At 40.1% G+C, this 20,872-nt stretch overlaps 2 protein-coding genes across 5 annotated transcripts in view; both read left to right on the top strand.

Annotated features, from left to right (window-relative positions):
* Positions 1 to 11,569, top strand: part of cacna1c (calcium channel, voltage-dependent, L type, alpha 1C subunit) — an 83,302-nt gene extending 71,733 nt beyond the window's left edge. For 3 of the 4 annotated variants that reach the window (XM_046873317.1, XM_046873321.1, XM_046873320.1), the window contains 13 exons: positions 322 to 413; positions 512 to 668; positions 874 to 1,001; positions 1,562 to 1,658; positions 1,832 to 1,934; positions 2,021 to 2,122; positions 2,470 to 2,597; positions 3,236 to 3,376; positions 4,001 to 4,335; positions 4,678 to 4,803; positions 4,914 to 5,032; positions 5,116 to 5,213; positions 9,701 to 11,569. In XM_046873317.1, coding sequence (XP_046729273.1) covers positions 322 to 413; positions 512 to 668; positions 874 to 1,001; positions 1,562 to 1,658; positions 1,832 to 1,934; positions 2,021 to 2,122; positions 2,470 to 2,597; positions 3,236 to 3,376; positions 4,001 to 4,335; positions 4,678 to 4,803; positions 4,914 to 5,032; positions 5,116 to 5,213; positions 9,701 to 10,021 — 1,947 coding nt within the window. In that variant the 3' untranslated portion in view covers positions 10,022 to 11,569. The remainder of the gene's footprint in view (positions 1 to 321; positions 414 to 511; positions 669 to 873; positions 1,002 to 1,561; positions 1,659 to 1,831; positions 1,935 to 2,020; positions 2,123 to 2,469; positions 2,598 to 3,235; positions 3,377 to 4,000; positions 4,336 to 4,677; positions 4,804 to 4,913; positions 5,033 to 5,115; positions 5,214 to 9,700) is intronic. The other variant, XM_046873318.1, reaches the window with a different exon arrangement.
* Positions 11,570 to 14,808: 3,239 nt separating this feature from the next.
* Positions 14,809 to 18,398, top strand: mrpl42 (mitochondrial ribosomal protein L42). The gene is made up of 5 exons (XM_046873325.1): positions 14,809 to 14,958; positions 15,205 to 15,280; positions 15,451 to 15,529; positions 17,753 to 17,916; positions 18,279 to 18,398. The coding sequence occupies exons 1-5, from the start codon at positions 14,874 to 14,876 to the stop codon at positions 18,322 to 18,324; spliced, it is 450 nt and encodes a 149-aa protein (XP_046729281.1). The 5' UTR covers positions 14,809 to 14,873; the 3' UTR covers positions 18,325 to 18,398.
* The last annotated feature ends 2,474 nt before the right edge of the window (positions 18,399 to 20,872 follow it).

Raw genomic sequence — 20,872 nt, 5'->3', positions numbered from 1 at the left:
TCGGCCTGAATCCTGGAAGCCCGTTTCCGCACACACAAAAAAAAAGTTTGCCCAATTCCGAATTTCTTCTCATCATTCGGACTTTTTTTCTCGTTAACATCTGGCGTTTCTGGTGCACCGGTAACCATGTTGTCAGCCTGAAGTTTGAAGCTGTTGGTGTATGAACGAGGCTCCTTATTTCCCTCGATGTTTTTTTGTTTTTGAATTACTCGAGTTACTCGATGAATCATTTCAGCCCTCAATCTAATACATTTTCTAATTAAATTTTGTATTATTATTATTATTATTATTATTAATATTATTCTATTTTTATGTGCACAGATGTTTGGTAAGATCGCACTGAGGGACAACACCCAGATCAATCGAAACAACAATTTTCAAACGTTCCCTCAAGCTGTTCTGCTGCTTTTCAGGTAAAATCTTGACCTCATCTTCTGCTCTGTCATTGTTTGTGTTCTAGTTTGTTGAGTGTAGTGTAACCAGGTGTAACCTGTTTCGTGCTTGTGTTCAGATGTGCAACAGGTGAGGCGTGGCAGGAGATAATGCTGGCCTGTTATACTAATCGTCCGTGCGAAAAGGGATCTGAGGAGGCTCCTCACAGTGAGGAGTGTGGTAGTCCTTTTGCCATCATTTACTTTGTCAGTTTCTACATGCTCTGTGCCTTCCTGGTGAGTGTCTCCTGTTCATATTCCTGCTTATTTTTGTCCCATAACCTGTAGGCTTTTAGTGTTATCAGATTTACTGTGCTGTAATAAATGCTATAACATCTGATGGAGATGCTGTAAGTGCAGAACATGGAAGACCTGTTAGTATGTGAAGGATCTTTCCAGGCTGCCACACAGTGAAGTTACACACACTCTGCTTTATCCACAGATTATCAACCTGTTTGTGGCTGTTATTATGGACAATTTTGACTATCTGACACGAGATTGGTCCATACTCGGACCACATCATCTTGATGAGTTTAAGAGGATCTGGGCAGAATATGACCCCGAAGCAAAGTTAGTCCATTCTGTTCTTCTGTTTACTGTTAAACGTACAGGAATCATTTTACTACCTGGGATTATTTATGTTGAAGATCTAACAGAAGGCATGTAACAGAACTGCTCAGATACAAAACAGATGCAGACTTTATCAAGAAAGTCCAGGTGGGAAGTCCAAAATCTTAAGATTTATGTTTAGGGATATTTAGCATTTCCTACAGTATATTACATTAAAAAGGACAGACTTCCACAGCACATTCTCATAAACACTTCACAGATCTTACACATATATACACATATTACATATATATTATGTATATTTACATAATATGTCAAACTTCCCTGCATTAAACTAATGACCAAACAGTGTCAGGCATTCAGAGATTTCCCACTGTGTGTGTGTGTGTGTGTGTGTGTGTGTGTGTGTGTGTGTGTGTGTGTGTGTGTGTGTGTGTGTCACTGCACTGATCTCAGGATAAACAGGTCAGGTGTTCAGGGAGGAAATGGGAAATAAAGGTTTATAGATGATTGTTATGTTGAGAGCCAGTAATAAATCCGAGCTTCTTGTGTTCACATAGGGGGCGAATTAAACATCTGGATGTGGTGACATTATTGAGAAGGATTCAGCCACCCCTGGGCTTTGGCAAACTCTGTCCCCACAGAGTGGCCTGCAAGGTACAAACCCTTACCCTCTGCTCTACACATGCAGTGGAGATGAAACATATGCTTATTACAGGTTTTATAGCCTGTTTATATCCACTGTACACACATATGCATGCATTATGACATAAATCCCAGCAGACGTGTCCATGTTTAGATGTGTGCATCTGTTTTTATTATGAATTCAGCGCCTGGTGTCTATGAACATGCCCCTGAACAGTGATGGTACAGTGATGTTTAACGCCACCCTGTTTGCCCTGGTGCGCACAGCACTTCGCATTAAAACTGAAGGTAACGTTCTCCACTCAAATCACATGCTGAGACTACAAACATTTCTGTACATATAACATGAAGAAACATAGCACTTTGTGTGTCAGGGAATCTGGAGCAGGCAAATGAAGAACTGAGGGCAATTGTGAAGAAGATCTGGAAGAGGACCAGCATGAAGTTGTTGGACCAGGTTGTTCCTCCAGCAGGAGGTTAGTGATGATTTTGGGTGTTGACTTACAATGAATGAAATGTATATTACAATAAACATACAATCAATAAATAAATTAATAATTAGGAGTCCATGTTAATTATTAAATACATTATTAGAAATGATTAATATCAAGAACACAAAATAAAGACACAGTGAACTGATTTCTCAGACTATTAAATCACAAAGTGGAAGTGGATCAGTGGCAGATGTTTTCTGTGATACTGAACTTTAATCCAGCAGATCATTTATTTAATGATCTAATTAGAGAAAAGCCTCATATCGACATTGAATACAGGATTCTAATTATTCTTCTCAATATTTATCTTCATGCTGTTCCGTTGGCAGATGATGAGGTGACAGTCGGGAAATTCTATGCCACATTCCTCATCCAGGAATACTTCAGGAAGTTCAAGAAGCGGAAAGAGCAGGGATTAGTGGCTAAAGTGCCTCCGAAAACAGCACTTTCACTGCAGGTGAGTTTTACATGGACACTATAATATAAATAATGTAAATGTCAGAACTATTCTACATTAAAACACTACCTTTAGGTTCATCCACACTAACCATCTGCAATAGGAAAAAGACTACATGAGATTTTTGTAATCTTCTGATGTCTAGTTTCAGTGTGTGTGTGTGTGTGTGTGTATGTGTGTGAAACTTCAGGAGATTAACAGTTTCTGAAAATATTCAAACAGCCTAAAATCTCACCGACAACCAGGTCACAAGCAAAGTCACTGAAGACTTTTTAGTGTTGGTGTGAAATTTACTTTAGATGGATGATTTTCTGTATTTAACTAAACGATTTCATCACTCGCTAACAGGTACAGGTGTTCAAATGAAACCAGAAAGTCAGATTACAGCTGACTCCAAAAACCCAAACACACACATACAGTTAAACATCTTCATCTTCATATCTTTAGAAACAGGAGTAATTAAGAACTCTTGATGAGTATTATGAATTAATGGCCTTCAGAAAGAAATCGTCTTTTTTTCCAGAAGTGATTTATACATTTTACCTTAAACTCTGTTTTATTTAGCAGACAGACAGTTAATTGTGTGTGTGTGTGTGTGTGTGTGTGTGTGTGTGTGTGTGTGTGTGTGTGTGAGGCAGGCTGGTCTTCGTACGCTGCATGAAATGGGTCCGGAAATTCGGAGGGCAATTTCAGGAGACCTCACTGCAGAGGAGGAACTGGAGAAGGCCATGAAGGAAACAGTGTGTGCTGCATCTGAAGATGATCTCTTCAGGGTGAAGGTCTCATCCTTTAATGAGGAATTAGGTTTTTTTTATTAAAGCTTAAATATATTATTCAAGACTAAATAAATAAGTTCAAATGTGTCAGAAATCTGGAATTATTACCAAGTAAGGGTTTTTCTAAAATGATTTTATTAAAGCAACTGATGAAAGTAAAGGTGCATCAGACCTTCAACACTGACACATAGAAGTTATACTTAATCAGTCAACCAGCAGCAACCAGGAAAAAATATTTTCATGTAATATTATTAGCCTTAATAAAGAATAAATTGCTCTTAAATTTGTGAAAAAGTCCATTAGAAGCCACATGCAGAGGATCTGTGATTCCAGAAACTTCAAAACAGACCAGTACAACACTCCACCATCATATTCAGTCACATGAGCTCTAGTCATACATCCAAATACACACACACACACACACACATGTACATGTGTACAGTATATAGTGTAACTTACAGAATAATAGAATGCAGTAGAAAATGTTCTGAAATGAAACATTATTATAAATATGTTAAATTAAGGATCTGACTAAAGATTATTTGGTTTGTAGATGAAGCATGTAAGTGTGTAATGTGACTGTAAGTATATCAACAGTCTCAACCAGGTCTTTTCTTCTCTACTCAGCGGTCAGACGGCTTCTTCAGAAACCACATGAACTATTATCATCAGAGTGATGACTGCACTGATTTCCCTCCGTCCTTCACCACTCAGAGGCCACTGCACATCAGCAAGTCCGGCAGCCCTGGAGAGGGAAAGTCACCATCTCGTGAGAAACTGGTAGACTCCACCTTTACACCAAGCAGCTATTCCTCCTCAGGTTCCAATGCCAACATCAACAATGCCAACAACACCTCCATCAGCCACTGCTACCCGTCCATTAGCACTGTAGATGGTCACACCAGATCCCTGCTCATACCTGTTCTACTCCCCTGCTCCTCATGGTCCTTCCCTAATAAAAGGTGAGAACATGAAGTGTAATAAAAAAAGCCTTAAGTCACTAAACGTCTTCACCGAGTTTCACACTGATGCTGTTCTTAATCAGTGTTGAAGCATTAAAGATTTGTGAAAATATATGATTTTTTTTTATGTTTAATGAGTGTATAATTATTAGACATTATCTAACACAACATCTAAAACAACTGGAATTTTTACTAAAAACAGGCGGTAACACAATCTGCCCCATGTTTTCCTGCAGTAAAGCTATGATAAGAGTGAGTGTATCACACTGGGGGACTGAGGGACATGTTGCACTACAGCTGTATTTTATATGGGATTTGTTTTGTGCTTGTGTGTATATTCAGCTCAGACTCGGGTGAATGTTATTTCCCAGTAATCTCTCGGGGAGAGGCAGCTAAAGATCAAATGCATGACCAGATGCTTACAGAGACCGAATGCCAACATGAGCAGGACATGCTGTCCCCCAAAATGTAACACATCTTTCCCAATATTCTCATTTATTCACATTTATACTGTTCCGGTTTAAAAAACTGGCATTATCCTGGAACACTTTTTGTTTGTGTGTTTGTGTATGTGGCAGGTTGGTGCTGCAGAATGACGAGTGTAAGCAGTTAGCTGTGATGGAACAGACAGATGGGGGTGAGGACAGAAGACCATGGACGTTTCCCCAACAAACTGTTCTTTCTCCAACTGCACTAAGTAATATAGCAGTCATATAAAAAAATTGTTTGTTGTAATTAAATTGTAATGATGGGAAACTTTTCCCTGCTTCACTTTCACAGGTCAACGATCTTCCATTCATCTAGAGTGTCTGAGCAGACAGAGCAGAAATGAAACATCACATAAGACAGCGTTGCCTCTACACTTAGTCCAGCATCAGGTGAAACACATAAAATGTGCAGACAGTCTCTCAGAAACTTCCGGTTATTTTCGTAACCCCGGTTGTCTGATAACAGGACTGAGGAATGTCGCTATGGGAATCGCCTCGGGCACTCAATCCTGGAAGCAGCAATTATAGCACGTCTTTCGGTTGACAGTGATGCATGCGTCCCACCTCCCTCATATACACTGCTGATGATGGTCCCTACCGCATTTTCTGTATATCAGTTCTCCGTGCTACTGCAAGGAGGGAAGTGTGGTGAGATACCTCACTCCTGTTATCAGAGAACTGGGGTTACAAAAGAAACCTCGAGGTGCCTCACTATAGGATATAGACAACTCCCGTATTGCAGACCTGCTGTCGAACGCAGGCATGTCAACCAACTCAGAGACGTGTGATAACACAAGCTCTCCACTAGTTACAGAATACAACAGAGACATTTAAAAAATGAAAATGTTCTCTGTAAGATTTTTTATTTACAGGGAGTAAAAGCCGTGCTGGCTGTCCTACTGTGGCACAACAAAAATTACTCTCTTGCTTAATAATGGAGGTTATTTCTTCTTATAAAATCTACTCTCGCTTACTGTGCCATCTAGCGGCAGAGCTGGGGGTTGCAGCGCTGATCTGGCTGTTTGGATGGTGTGTTTTTGTTCATCTCTTCACATGTGTCTGTGCCCTTTGGCCCACTACCTGGATGCACAGAAACATTTTTATGCACTGGGTGAACTGGTGCCAACACTCCAACAGGAGAACCCTTGTCACTTGTCTCCTTTTCCCTTAGCCACTGCTGCTGCAGACGAGGCCTTTCCTCTTGGCTGGGGCTGTTTTGGGTGAACCTCTGCCTGCATTGCCTGCTGAGGTGGGGGACAGGGGCGGGGGCCACTGGATGGACTGCAACTGCTCAGGAGAAGAAAATCATTCACCTTAACCGTGTAATAATTCCCCAAAGAAGCAGCGGTGTTCAGCAACGCACCTGAAAATGCCTCATCCCTGAACAGTTTAGCAGCTACTTATATGAGGATCTCCTGAGGATAGCTTCCAAAAGGATCTTCATGGGAAAGAGAACGAGAATGAGGAAGGGACCATCAGCATACATGAAGGAGCCGGGTCTCCTACATCACTGTCGTAATTGATCTATCAACCAACAGACGTGGTATAATTGGTGCTTTCAGGATTGGTCATGCCCGAGGCGATTCCTATAGTGCCATGCCTAAAGAATGCTTGAAAGAGAACTAATTTTCTGTTCCGTGTACATTCTTTTCTCTTTGTTCCTGCTGTACACTGAAATCGTTCGGGTTTGAGATCAAAAGATTCAAATGAGATGAAATGTCAATATTTCCATTTCCTCCCTTCATTTAACAAATTAGAACAACTTTAAAACTTAGTTTCTCCCTTCAGTCTCCTCTTCAGGAGGTGGAATGCTGCTCAGTTGTGTGATGCTTTGCTGATGACGTGTGCAGTGTAAAGCCTTCAACTTCCCCTTTGCTGTGATGGAGATGATTTGGGTTCATTATCCTGCTGTATGATGAAGTTCCTCCTGATTAGATGGGATGGATTTCTGTGTAAATTGTCAGACAGAATGCTTCTATACACTTCTGAATTCATTTTGCTCTCCATCATGAGTTCCAGCATCCATAAAGATTAGTGAGTCTGTTCCAGAAGCAGCGATGCAAGTCCAGTCCATGACACACCCACCACCGTGCTTCACCAATATAAACTCAATGTTCTGAGTCATGAGCAGAATGAAAAATGAGGGTGGAAATGGAATGTTTATTTTAGCATGACTCCTATCATGTTTTTCTTCTGTGTTTGTGGTTAAGGCAAATGATTTTGTCATGTCACAGGAGCGAGGATGGTTGAGAAGTTTGTAAATGCAGGTTAAAGTCATTTTTTAAGTGAAACCTTAATCCTGATACAGGCAGAGGTCAAACAATCAACACCAGGATCGCAACAGTCAAAACAAGAATCGAGAAATGCGAATAAAAACATGCACAGTCACACACACACACACACACACACACACACACACACACACACACACATATAAACACACACACACTCACACATACACTCAAACACACACACTCACACATATACTCAAACACACACACACATACTCACACACACAATCACACACACATGCTCACACACAAACATTCACACACAAACACACACATTCACACACAAACACACACACACACACACACACACACACACACACACATACAATCACACCCAAACACACACACACACTTACACAAACACTCACACACAAACACACACATAGACTCACACACACACACACACACACACACACACACACACACACACACACACATACAATCACACCCAAACACACACACTCATATACAATCTCTCTCTCTCTCACACACACACACATACACTCACACACACACACACACACATTCACACATACACTCACACACAAACACACAGTGTGAGGTGAAGTTCTCGCCCTGACACACCTGCACTAATTACACTCACTAAATAAACAGCAGGAATGAGCAGAACAATCCAGAGCTGTGAAATCTGAAATCGTTATTTTAACCTTTTCTTTTTTGCTTTAAAGAATTCTTTTAAATTTTTGGAGCAGACTGATGAGCTGCTTAATCTGCTCTTCTCTAAAGAAACCAGACATCAAGATCTACATAGTTTAAAACTTACTCCTTTTCAGTAGAGACTCATGAAGCTTTAACCTGCAGGATATTTTCATCTGTAATGTTATAAGCTCATATTTATTTATTTTTCTGACGCTGTTGTTGCAGTGGGCTGCGATGCAGACAGCAGACTTGGTTGCTCAGCCGCCTACAAATAAAAAGTAAGCACACTTGCTGAATGTATGCGACAGAAATGGGTTCATCTGATTGGCTGGCTGTGGAAAATAGAGTTCATTCAGAGACAAGGGTCAGGATTAGGATTAAAGTTAGATACCAGTGTTGGATGAGGAGGTCTGGGGTCTGGGTACTCGATACTCTTTCTTCCCAGTTTTCCCAGTTTAGGAAGGTTCAGGGTTGTGCTAAGATTCTTCCATTTTATAAATTAAGCCACTCTGGTAATTAAAACACTCAGTCTCAGAAACAGCTGTATCCCTGCCTTGCTACAGCTGGATCATGGACACGCACAATCTGTTCTGAGGAGTTGTTTTGTTGTGTGTGTGTGTGTGTTCTGACATTGCAGTGTGAATTGTGGGTCTTTATAGAACCTGGTGTTTGTTTGTCCACATCATGTCCAATCATTTTAACTGAGTTCTGTAATCTCAACACATCTCAGGAATAATTCATGCAAACAGGATACACCTGACCACAAGTTCCTGAGGGTCTGAAAACATTGGCAATTGAATAAGAGCCTGAATACTTTCTGAATGAATATCTATTTATTTCACACAATATGGTGCAAACAACAGTCACATCCAGTGAGTGGCATTTCTGTGGGTATAAACCCCTGGTTGATGAAAGAGGAGCTGAAAGTAATTCAAGCTCAAAACAAGATCAGATTCCTCTCCATTCTTCGAGTTATAACCAAAATGAATACAAACTGTAGGTGGCGATAGAGATTATTGTTCAGGTGTAAGTTTTACTTCTTTTTCAGGGGCAACAGTTTTCCAGCTGTGTGTTTTCGATTTGCAGAATACAGTTTTCACACAAAAACAGCTCGCAGTAAACATTCAGTACATCAGTAATTGAACAGTAATTTAACGTGCCATGTTAGAAGCTCTTTAACAAAAGTCGATGTAAAAGATTAGGAAATGAAAGGTGAAAATTGGATCTGGTGTTTCCTATTTATCTTTTGATCTCAAACCTCGATGTCTTCAGTTTTACCTTTTAAATGATGTTAGAGCTCAGTGTTTACAGGAACACCTGCTCATTCCTGCTCATTTTTACAAACCTGTTGAAGACTGGAAAAAAAACCTGCTCGTTTTCCAGTCTTCAGTTGTCTGGTTTTTAGTCTAAACTCACTGTAACTGCTTTTGACTGACACAAGTGAAACTCGATGTGGTCTTTTACTCATCTACTTTAAGTTACATCATGTTCTGCATTCTGAAATGCATTTCTGCTCACCATGATTATACAAAGTGATTGTACAAAGCCTGGCCTTTCTCCTCTGACCTTCTCTCTCTTATTGATAGAACAATGCAGAACTGTAGAACTGCTGCTCACTGGATCCTTTTTCAGTGTAAACTTCATCAGGCATGTCAAGTTCCTTAGATCCTGTTTCATTAGAACATTATCAGAAGCTCTTCAGCGATATGGTGATTTGGGCATGAACGTGTTGCAGGTGTATATTCCAAGCCACATTCTAAATTGTTTTCATGTGTAAAAACGTTGAGATTTCATTTTTACATTTGAAATGAGATACACGAATAAATAAATTGTGGTCTGAAGCAAATAGACATGTAATAGAGTGATACTGCAGTGTAACTAAACCAAGTAACGCCAGCAAACAAAGTTCTGTCTCTCCCTCTCCAGGTGTTGATGTCAGAACAGTTGGACCACTACTCACAGGACTCCTCATTTGTCAATGTGGCCGAGCAGGAGCTGGCTGCTACACATGACATGACCATGGAGGTGATGGAAAATGTGTCAGAAAGCATAGTCAATGGGCCTCGCAGCCCGAACAGCAACCTCCTGCCCTATATGCACTGCAGCAACGGAGTGGGAACCAACCAGGAACAAAAAAGAGCCTGGGAACGAAAGGTTCCTGAGGGAGAACCACAGGTTTCTGAACATGGTCACCTGAACAGTAAGCTACTGATTGATGAGGACATGGAGGGTGTGACAAGCTTGTAGTAATAACTTCAGCACAGAAGACCTTTGTTTCACCGGACTGTCATCATGTTGAGAGTTCCCCTGCTCTGTTGGAGAACACTAGAGCATCTCTTAAGCCAGAAATGTATCTTTAAACCCATAGTTATAATAGGAGTATAATGCAATTTGACTTAGCTTAAAAGAAAGCTTTTTTTTTTCTTTCTTCTTTTCTTCTTTTCTTTCTTTCTTTCTTTCTTTCTTTCTTTCTTTCTTTCTGTGTGAATGGCTGTGAGAAAATGTGTCTTGTATGTGAATGCGTGAGTGAAAAGGAAAAATGTGACTATATAAAAGTGCCTCACAGTTCTTAGAACCTTGACTGAGTAATGATGCAAAGACAAAAAAAGAAAAAAAAAAAGACTTCAAAAACAGGAAAAGCAGAACTCTGCTCATCATACATCTTTTCCACTCCTTCATTAGGGAACGATCAGCTGTGAAGGCTGTTTGCAAAGGTTCAGTGGAGGGTAACATTTAGAATAATGTGCCTCCAGCTTGTATACAAAATGGGGCCAGATGCAGCTTTTGCTCTGTTTCCTCCTTCTGCTTGTGTTTTTAGTGGACGTTGACGCAGTGCACTGCAGACTCCAGCCAGGAGCTCACTAACAGTTTAATCAGTAATTACACTTTTCATTCTACGAGTCTCTCCAGGGTCACGGCTGGGGTGGTGAGGGTGTGCTGGGGAAAAAGGGCATGCAGTAAGATTTGTTAGCATTTAGCAATCACATGGTTAAAGCTTTAAGCTATTAATGGAAGCTATCAGAACAGAGAGCATTGTGTCAGAGATTATTTATTCATTATAATAATAATAATAATAATAATAATAATAATAATAATAATAATAATAATAACATTTAGCTGAATAAAAGTCACTTGGAGCCTGAAGAGAGCTTCATAATCACTGAATGGTAAAAACCGTGTGCTGAATTTAGCTTAGCGGTTTATAAAGTAACGAAACTGCTCACTTCCAGCTGTTTATAATATTTATTACAATTTCTAAACATTTGTAGTAAAACGTGATGTCAGTAGAGTAATAGTTTATATTGCAACTTATTTTTACTCATCAGCAACACACACACACACACACACACACACATATATATATATATATATATATATATAATTATGACACTAACAATTCACCATTGACTATTGATATATTTTTGTCCCAGTTTATTATCATTAGTATTTCATAAAACCACAAGTCGAACGCTCAGCTTCCACTCTGCTCTTACTCTAGGTGTACTTGTGATTGTTTATTTAATCACCTGCCAAGGAAATGTGGAACATTTACAGGGAAAAGCAGAGCAGAGTCCCGTGTTTCTGTCAGCAAAAATACATGGTATGGAAATAGACTGAAATTGTGCAGCACATGTACAGGAATTCATTATTCAGTGTCAGAATCCAACTCCAATAACCGCTGTAATAGTGAGGAGTGGAGAAGAGGGGAGAGGGTGGTGAGAGGTGGTGGAGAAGAGGAGAGAGGGTGATGGAGAGGAGGGGAGAGGGTGGTGAAGGTGGTGAGGAGTAGTGAGAGTGGAGAAAAGGGGAGGGGGTGGTGAGGGGTGGTGGAGAAGATGGTGAGGGTGGGTGGTGGAGAAGAGGGGAGAGGGTGGTGAGGAGTAGTGAGGGTGGAGAAGAGGGGAGAGGGTGGTGAGGGGTGGTGAGGAGTAGTGAGGGTGGAGAAGAGGGGAGAGGGTGGTGAGGAGTAGTGAGGGTGGAGAAGGTGATGAGGGTGATGGAGAAGGTCATCATCACAGGCGAGGAAGGTGAATTCTTTATATAAAGTGGAGCGATTGAGTGATTCTGGGACACGTTCATGCAGACAGCAGAACTGAACTATGAAAATCCCCACATGTGGAACTACTGCATTTAATCCCATTATTTTAATATTTTAGATGAATGTATTTTCAGACTGGGTTTATTTTATTATAATGAAAATAAGAATGGGGTTTTATTCTTATTAAACAAGTGTCAGTTTGTATTAAAAAAAATCAATGGTGGTGTAATTACTTTTTAAAGTGGATTGCGTGAGCTCCAGGAGGAGGCACATGAAGCAGTGAGAGTTCAGTTCAGAAAACTGTACAGACATTATAAGTATCCTGTGTTCTCCAGACTGCTCTCTTCTCATCAACTAAGTGACAAGAGGAAGTTTATTTCCAAATCCACGATAGTTCTCATTTTATCGAACAGTTTATACTTTTGATTTTCCATGGGCATTGCATTTTATTCTTCTCTTTGTGGCCCCTTTTAGTTTCATTTGTGGACCATGTTCTTTCAAGCCTACTCTCCTGTAAGTGAGACAGTAGAAGGAATTTGTGGTTAATCCTCTGTTTTCTTCTTACAGCTCTTCTCTATATCTCTGTCGATTATGCAGTGGAATGAATTTTACATAATTTTAGAAGGTTCAGGTCTGAAATGCATTTTGTCCATGCATGCTATATTCGATAATGGTATTTTAATAATGTTATATTTTCTTGAACTTGTGTTGTATTTTTGTAATGTAATTTATCCTGCTTTTAAGAGAACACAACCAGTGCCCACTCTGCTCTCCCCTGTTTTTACTAAGGTGAATAAGAGATGTAGTACCCTGCCTAAGGCCAAACATTAAATGTATTTATTTATTTATTTTTTCTAGAGATGGTGTGTGTGCTCATTGGGGAAGCACTGTGTTGTTGTGTTTTGTTAATCATTATCATAGAAGATGTGTGTTAAGGAGTGATAGCCCACCTAGACAATAGTATCAAAAGCGAAGATGCAAAGGCTTTTGTTTTTATTGCTGCTCCTGCTGGTTTATAGATAGTCTAAAGATATGACTTAAGTACCCACAAACTGCCAAAATGATTTGATAGAGAGAGACTTTCAAAGTAAAACTGTTACTGCAGTTACTTTTAGACTACGAAAAAACAGGATCTCCCAAAGCCAGGGAGAAAACTGCTACACTAATCGTGACAATAATGGTGCACTTTGAGGAGAGAGAGAAGAAAAGCGTGTATTTATTCAGGGACTCATGGGTAGCCGATCATTTAAGATACTCTTTCCAGCATAGTTTAAACAACAGGGCTAAGTATATCATTAAAGCCACTATATTGATCATTATTATTATTATTATTATTATTATTATTATTATTATTATTACTGAATCATTGTTGTTGATGGTGGTGGTGTTTCTATTGTTAATGTTGTCTAAAATAATTTCACTTGGTTTTAGCAGTGTATTCAATTACATTAACAAAGAAAGAATTGGTGATTTATTATGCAAATAAGGTGTTCACATGTTTAGATAATATTGTTATAAGAAGATATTATGATGCCAGAGTGACTTATATGCTTATTAACATTTTGATGATTATGAAATTATAACATACTTAGTACGGCCTTTGTTATTCCATACATATCACACTGGATAAAAAAAAAAAAAATGTTTCATATAAGACCTCTGAAATTTAAACTCTGAATTAAACATTTAGTTTATTTCTAATATTCTGTGTTCGGAAGCTCCACTTTGACGACCCTGTTTGTCTGTTTATAGCATTTTTATAGTGTTTTTTTTACAGCTGTTGTGGATGACTGTACTCCTGTCAACTGTAAGGAAATGTTTATGGTAAAATCCTGATAAACACATAGCCAGTGTTCACCTACTTCCTTTCTCACCAGTGTCGACCAGTTGCCTCTGTTACTTTTGTCATTTTTGTGCCACTATATTCACCCGTACCCTTGAAGATAAGAACAATGTTTGATGATCTCCTCATTTGATTTAGCTCCGTTTTACACTTATTCGAAAAGATGAAACGTGGTGGTGAGCCCAACCCACAGGAGATCTTACAACTTCTTCCAGCAGAGAATCCCTAACTCTCTCTAAACAGTCTATTGGTCTCAACAGATATATTATGACACGCCAGTGATCTCTCTAAGAACAAAGCAGAGATGATCAACAAATAGATCTGACGCCTGGAGGTGCTGTTCAACACTCATTCCATATCAGCGTTCAGATGAACTTCAGCTGCTGTGTATAACATGCTGCTGTAACTATCCTGTAGAACGAGGGGGTGGGGATCTTTTTCTTCATGGCCTGGTACATAAGCACTGTGGAGAGCCAAGATCCAAGTGAGCAGGTAATAAGGGTTTGGGTCCATATGCATATTAATTTTTCACACATAAACAGATGCAGGAAGTACACAACTGATATACATCTGCTACATGCCAGGACCGGTCCTGTGGAAATCTGATCACATGGCTCTACAGACTCATCAGTGTTTTCTTCAGGGTTGTAAAAAAAAAAAAGTTTGGAGTGTTGTGTGTAAGTTCCTGTGAAGTGTGTTACAGATTTTAGCTGCATTTTGGGTTTGATGGCAGGTTGGAGGCAGTCTTTCAGAACAGTGGTGATCTGTGATTGGTTGTTGGAGAAAGTGGCGAGCAGTGATTGGTTGTTGGGTACAGTGGCGATCAGTGATTGGTTGTTGGGGACAGTGGCGATCAGTGATTGGTTGTTGGGGACAGTGGCGATCAGTGATTGGTTGTTGGGGACAGTGGCGATCAGTGATTGGTTGTTGGGGACAGTGGCGATCAGTGATTGGTCATAGTCAGACTTCCAGACTGGAGCTGCTCCTCTAACTCGTTCTATCAGGAGTTGTGTAAAAGCTGTAGATCTTTACTGCGTCACTTAAACCTGATTATTTTAACATTAAAATCTAAATATTTCTGTAATTTACCGAAGTTAAGTCGAATGCAGCAACAGCGCACGCGCGAATATCTACGCGATTACACCGGAAACTGACTTCATTTCCGTTCCCGTGAAATCTCGTGGTATGTGTGAGTTCTCGTCATTGCGGTGGAAAACATGGCGGCGTGGAGACACATGAAGTTGCCTTTTATATTTACGCGCGTGTTTTATAGCGCTAATAAACACATGTTCCAGGTGACAGGTGAGAATTCTCTCTCTCTCTCTCTCTCTCTCTGCAGTGTCGTGTGCACGTGAATGTGTGCTGATCATGCGCATGCGCTCTGGGACGCTGCTATTCTAATGCTTCAGGACGGTTCTCCAGGGTTCCTCAGACCCGCAGCTGATCTTCTCTCTGCACTGACACGTGGTGTGGAATGGAAATGTTATGTGTGAATAAAAACCAAAAACCTGCACCGTGTAGTCCTGATCTTTACTCTTCCATCTGCAGCTCGAGACCTGCAGCTCCATCCTGCTTTAAGGAGCAGTGTTTCTTCTTCTTCTTCTTCCTCTTCTGATGAGAGCAGGTGATCATGGAGCTGTTATTCTTAAGGGTACAGTGATGAGGGCAGGTACTGGGGTGTTGTGGGTGGTTTCCAGCCCCAGAGCTTTTACATGAATAAGATTTCAGTTTTACTGCAGCACTAATTATTCATGACTTCTGTACATCTGCTCATTTTCTGCTCCGTCTTTACAGGGACATCGGGGTGACACGAGACGGCGAGACCATCGTGTGTTTCCACCGAGCTCCAGAGATCACCTACGAGCTGACCCAGGTGTCCAGCATGCACGCGCACACACACACATATATACACACACATATACAAACACACACATATATACACACACACACACACACATACATACATACACGCGCGCGCACACACACACATACACACGCGCGCGTGCACACACATACACATACACGCGTGCACACACATACACATACATACACATATACACGCGCACACACACATACATACACACGCGCGCGTGCACACATATACACACGCGCACACACACACACATACATACACATACACACGTGCACACACACACATACATACACACACGTGCACATACATATACATACACGTGCACACACATACATACACACGCGTGTGCACACATACACATATACAGGGAGTGCAGAATTATTAGGCAAATGAGTATTTTGACCACATCATCCTCGTTATGCATGTTGTCTTACTCAAGCTGTATAGGCTGGAAAGCCTACTACCAATTAAGCATATTAGGTGATGTGCATCTCTGTAATGAGAAGGGGTGTGGTCTAATGACATCAACACCCTATATCAGGTGTGCATAATTATTAGGCAACTTCCTTTCCTTTGGCAAAATGGGTCAAAAGAAGGACTTGACAGGCTCAGAAAAGCCAAAAATAGTGAGATATATTGCAGAGGGATGCAGCAGTCTTAAAATAGCCAAGCTTCTGAAGCGTGATCATCGAACAATCAAGCGTTTCATTCAAAATAGTCAACAGGGTCGCAAGAAGCGTGTGGAAAAACCAAGGCGCAAAATAACTGCCCGTGAACTGAGAAAAGTCAAGCGTGCAGCTGCCAAGATGCCACTTGCCACCAGTTTGGCCATATTTCAGAGCTGCAACATCACTGAGTGCCCAAAAGCACAAGGTGTGCAATACTCAGAGACATGGCCAAGGTAAGAAAGGCAGAAAGTCGACCACCACTGAACAAGACACACAAGCTGAAACGTCAAGACTGGGCCAAGAAATATCTCAAGACTGATTTTCTAAGGTTTTATGGACTGATGAAATGAGAGTGAGTCTTGATGGGCCAGATGGATGGGCCCGTGGCTGGATTGGTAAAGGGCAGAGAGCTCCAGTCCGACTCAGACGCCAGCAAGGTGGAGGTGGAGTACTGGTTTGGGCTGGTATCATCAAAGATGAGCTTGTGGGGCCTTTTCGGGTTGAGGATGGAGTCAAGCTGAACTCCCAGTCCTACTGCCAGTTTCTGGAAGACACCTTCTTCAAGCAGTGGTACAGGAAGAAGTCTGCATCCTTCAAGAAAAACATGATTTTCATGCAGGACAATGCTCCATCACACACGCCCAAGTACTCCACAGCGTGGCTGGCAAGAAAGGGTATAAAAGAAGAAAATCTAATGATATGGCCTCCTTGTTCACCTGATCTGAACCCCATTGAGAACCTGTGGTCCATCATCAAATGTGCGATTTACAAGGAGGAAAACAGTACACCTCTCTGAACAGTGTCTGGGAGGCTGTGGTTGCTGCTGCACGCAATGTTGATGGTGAACAGATCAAAACACTGACAGAATCCATGGATGGCAGGCTTTTGAGTGTCCTTGCAAAGAAAGGTGGCTATATTGGTCACTGATTTGTTTTTGTTTGGTTTTGAATGTCAGAAATGTATATTTGTGAATGTTGAGATGTTATATTGGTTTCACTGGTAAAATAAATAATTGAAATGGGTATGAATTTGTTTTTGTTGTTGCCTAATAATTATGCACAGTAATAGTCACCTGCACACACAGATATCCCCTAAAATAGCTAAAACTAAAACTACTTCCAAAAATATTCAGCTTTGATATTAATGAGTTTTTGTGTTCATTGAGAACATGGTTGTTGTTCAAATTAATCCTCAAATAAAATTAATCCTCAAAATACAACTTGCCTAATAATTCTGCACTCCCTGTATATATACACACACACACACACACACGTGAGCACGCACACATATACATACACACACATCAGTGTTATTTGCGAACATTTGCTGGAGTTAATGATGCAAATGGAACAACACAGCTGGAGACTTTATAATATCATTAATAAGTAAAAGAGAAATGATGATTCTTTTTTGAAGACCAGCAGTCAGTAATGTACAGTATTTACTATTGTTTCTGGCCTTCAGAATTGATTCTTCTCAATATTTTTCTATAATAACTGATATGTTGTTAAATGTCCTTGTTTAATAAATAATTTCTCCCTGATTTCCTCTGCAGCCCATCCCCAGTCCAGACCCTTTGTTTAATTCTGCAGAAACACACGATCTGGTTCTGAAGTCTCGGCTGAATCAGGACATTTTAAAGATCCAAAAGTCTCCTTCTGTAGAGGAACTTTCCAAGATGTTCTTCACCACTAAACACCGCTGGTACCCAGTCGGACAGTGAGTACATCATTCTCGTGAATGTTTTTGGGGATTGAAGGATTTTGAGAATTCAAATTTTCGACACTTGATTGTGGTTGTATCTCAGGGTCTCTACATTTACTGCTGTCGTCTCCTCACAAGTCCTTGATGAGTGAAACATTGATGTTTCCCAAATAAATACATTTCCACAGTTTACAACATCTTATTATGACAAGGGGAATAAACTTCCCCCAAAACTCCTCAAACAAACATGAGGGTGGTCATGATGCACTTTCATTTTTATCGTTTTGTAATCTGAATTAACTCCATGTATCAGATGAACAGTTACATCATTTTGATAAACGAGTTTGATTTAATTTGTTTAATTTGTTTGTGTGCAGATTTCACACACGGCGCAGGAACCGAAACCCACCCAGAGACCGATAGCAGTTTTACTGTGAGATTAGAAATGGGATTGATCTCAAATCTGTGTAAAGAAATAAAACTGTTCTACATGAAAAGCAGGAATAAACTGTGTTTCAGTGAAAATTACATTTTACAATTAAATGTAATGGTCATTAAAAAAGCTTTTTAATTTGCAGCACAGCTCCGCCCACAGCTCCGCCCACAGCAATAACAATATCTTACACATTTCATTATGCATATTTAGTGTTCACGATTCCTAATCCTGGCCAGTTTAATAGGAACACACACACACACACACACACACACACACACACACACACACTTCTGATCATGCATGCAAACTTCTAACTGGTACTTCATGAGGAGGTTTTCTTCTGCTGATATCTGATCACCCAGAAGGCTCTGCTGTCCCACACGGAGTTCACACAGCAGCAGTTCTACAAGAGGAAACCATTCAATTCTTTTAAATATCACAGAATAAAAGCTGAAATATTCATTCCATCATATCATATACTCGCCTTTCGTTTATCTTTTGTGTTTTAGTAGTTTTGTGAGATCTTCATATCAGTGGTGAAAAATTTCTCACTTTTTGCGTTCAGTTTGAGTTTGAATGGATTATTAATGCTATTTGGTCGATTGTTTCAGTTCCAGTTCTGTGAAAGTTAAACACTGTTCAGTGAAATAAATAATGAATACAGTTTATTGTTTTGATTATTAATGAATATGTGAATATCATTAAGCTCATTTTATAATTTAACAATGTAATAAATCTATAATTCCTTCACTCTTGCAGTGTACAGTGTTGGATTGTATCTTCTCTTTCTTAATAAAGCCACTTTTTCATTATATATAAAAAGCAGGAATATTCTTTGTTTCCTAGATGTTTCCACCTGTTGAAACCAGTACACAGAAGCTCCAGCCTCTCAACCTGCATTTAGAAGGATGTTCTGTAACCACTAGTTTAACAGTAAAAGACCTGGGAGTTATTTTAGAGCAACTTGTCTTTTAAAAATCATATCAACCAAGTCACAAAAACAGCTTCTTTCACCTTAGAAATATTGCTAAGCTAAGAAACATGTCTATATCTGATGTAGAGAAGCTCATCCATGCGTTCATGACCTCCAGACTGGACTATTGTAATGCATTTCTAGGTGGATGTCCTGCATCAATAAAACAAGCTACAGTTTGTCTAGAATGCAGCAGTCAGAGTTCTTACAAGGTCGAGAAAATATCACCATATAACCTCAATCTTCTCATCCCTACACTGGCTTCCTGTTAAGTTTCAAATCCACTACAAACTACTGCTTCTTACTTACAAAACACTAAATAGTTAATCTTCATGTATCTTCAGTCTTCTAACAATCCGTCACGCTCCCTGAGATCTCAAAACTCTGGACTTCTAGTAGATCCTAGAATAGCAAAGTCCACTAAAGGTGGTAGAGCATTTTCACATTTAGCTCCTAAACTCTGGAATAGTCTTCCTGACAGTGTTCGGGGCTCAGACACACTCTCCCAGTTTAAGTGTAGATTAAAGATTTACTTTTAGCAAGTTCTACACATAACATACATCTCATATCATAACCTTGTGCTCCAGAACATCTGATCACATGCACATTATCAACTTGTGCTGTTAATATCATGAACAGCAGCTACGCTAATTCCTCTCCACTGCTTCTCTTTCTCTTCCCATCCTGAGGCATCCTGAGTTTGCTCCAGCTCCAGTCACGTCCCACCTCATGAAGATTATGGACCTTTAAAGAAGTAGATGCTCATAAACATCCTGAACCATCTAGAGACGTACCTGTGCCAGATAGATTCCACTTCATGTGGAGTTTGGACACTGGACCTCTTTGAGTGTTTAGAGGCTCTGGCATGGAGAAGCTGGTGTTGGATCTGTGATGATCTCAGATGTTGAGCTATTTTATGAGTTGCTCAGTAGCTCCTAGTTTTATAACAATAAAGACTGTATAAGACTGTAGAAAGAACATCAGTCATAATCACACACTCCAGTGCTCATGGTTAGTTCTCACTCTCCAGTGTTCTGTAGTGTTTAAAGGCTATAATCACACTCTTGATGTCACCCAAATCAGGATGAGGTTCTGCTTTTGAGTCTGGTTCCTCTCAAGGTTTCTTCCTCATAACATCTAAGGGAGTTTTTCCTTCACCACAGTCTCCATGGTGCTCATCAGGGATAAATACACACCATTCACCTTCACTGTTAAATTCTCTAAAGCTGCTTTGAGACGATGTGTGTTGTGAAAAGCGCAATAGAAATAAACCTGACTTGAAACTTGGCGTTTCATTATTCCAAGAGAAATTGGATTTTACATACAAACAGAAGACCAAAAAGAACAAGTTGTTTGTGTTTTCTTAAAAGAACGAAGCATGAGCTCATCATGACTGTTTTGGGACTTGAACACATGCAGTCCTTTAATTTATTCTCTGAAGGTGAAGTGAATCCTGAGAGAATGCAGTTTCAGTAAACATGCAACAGTTGCAACAGTTTCCTGAAACCTCAATGGAAACAGATGAAAGTGTAATTAGTGTGTAATGATCATAACAGAATTGA

The sequence above is a fragment of the Silurus meridionalis genome, chromosome 18 (genome assembly GCF_014805685.1).
Source record: "Silurus meridionalis isolate SWU-2019-XX chromosome 18, ASM1480568v1, whole genome shotgun sequence".
Taxonomy (NCBI): domain Eukaryota; kingdom Metazoa; phylum Chordata; class Actinopteri; order Siluriformes; family Siluridae; genus Silurus; species Silurus meridionalis.
Note: the sequence above shows the minus strand (reverse complement) of the source record. Positions and strands in the feature narration are given on the sequence as shown.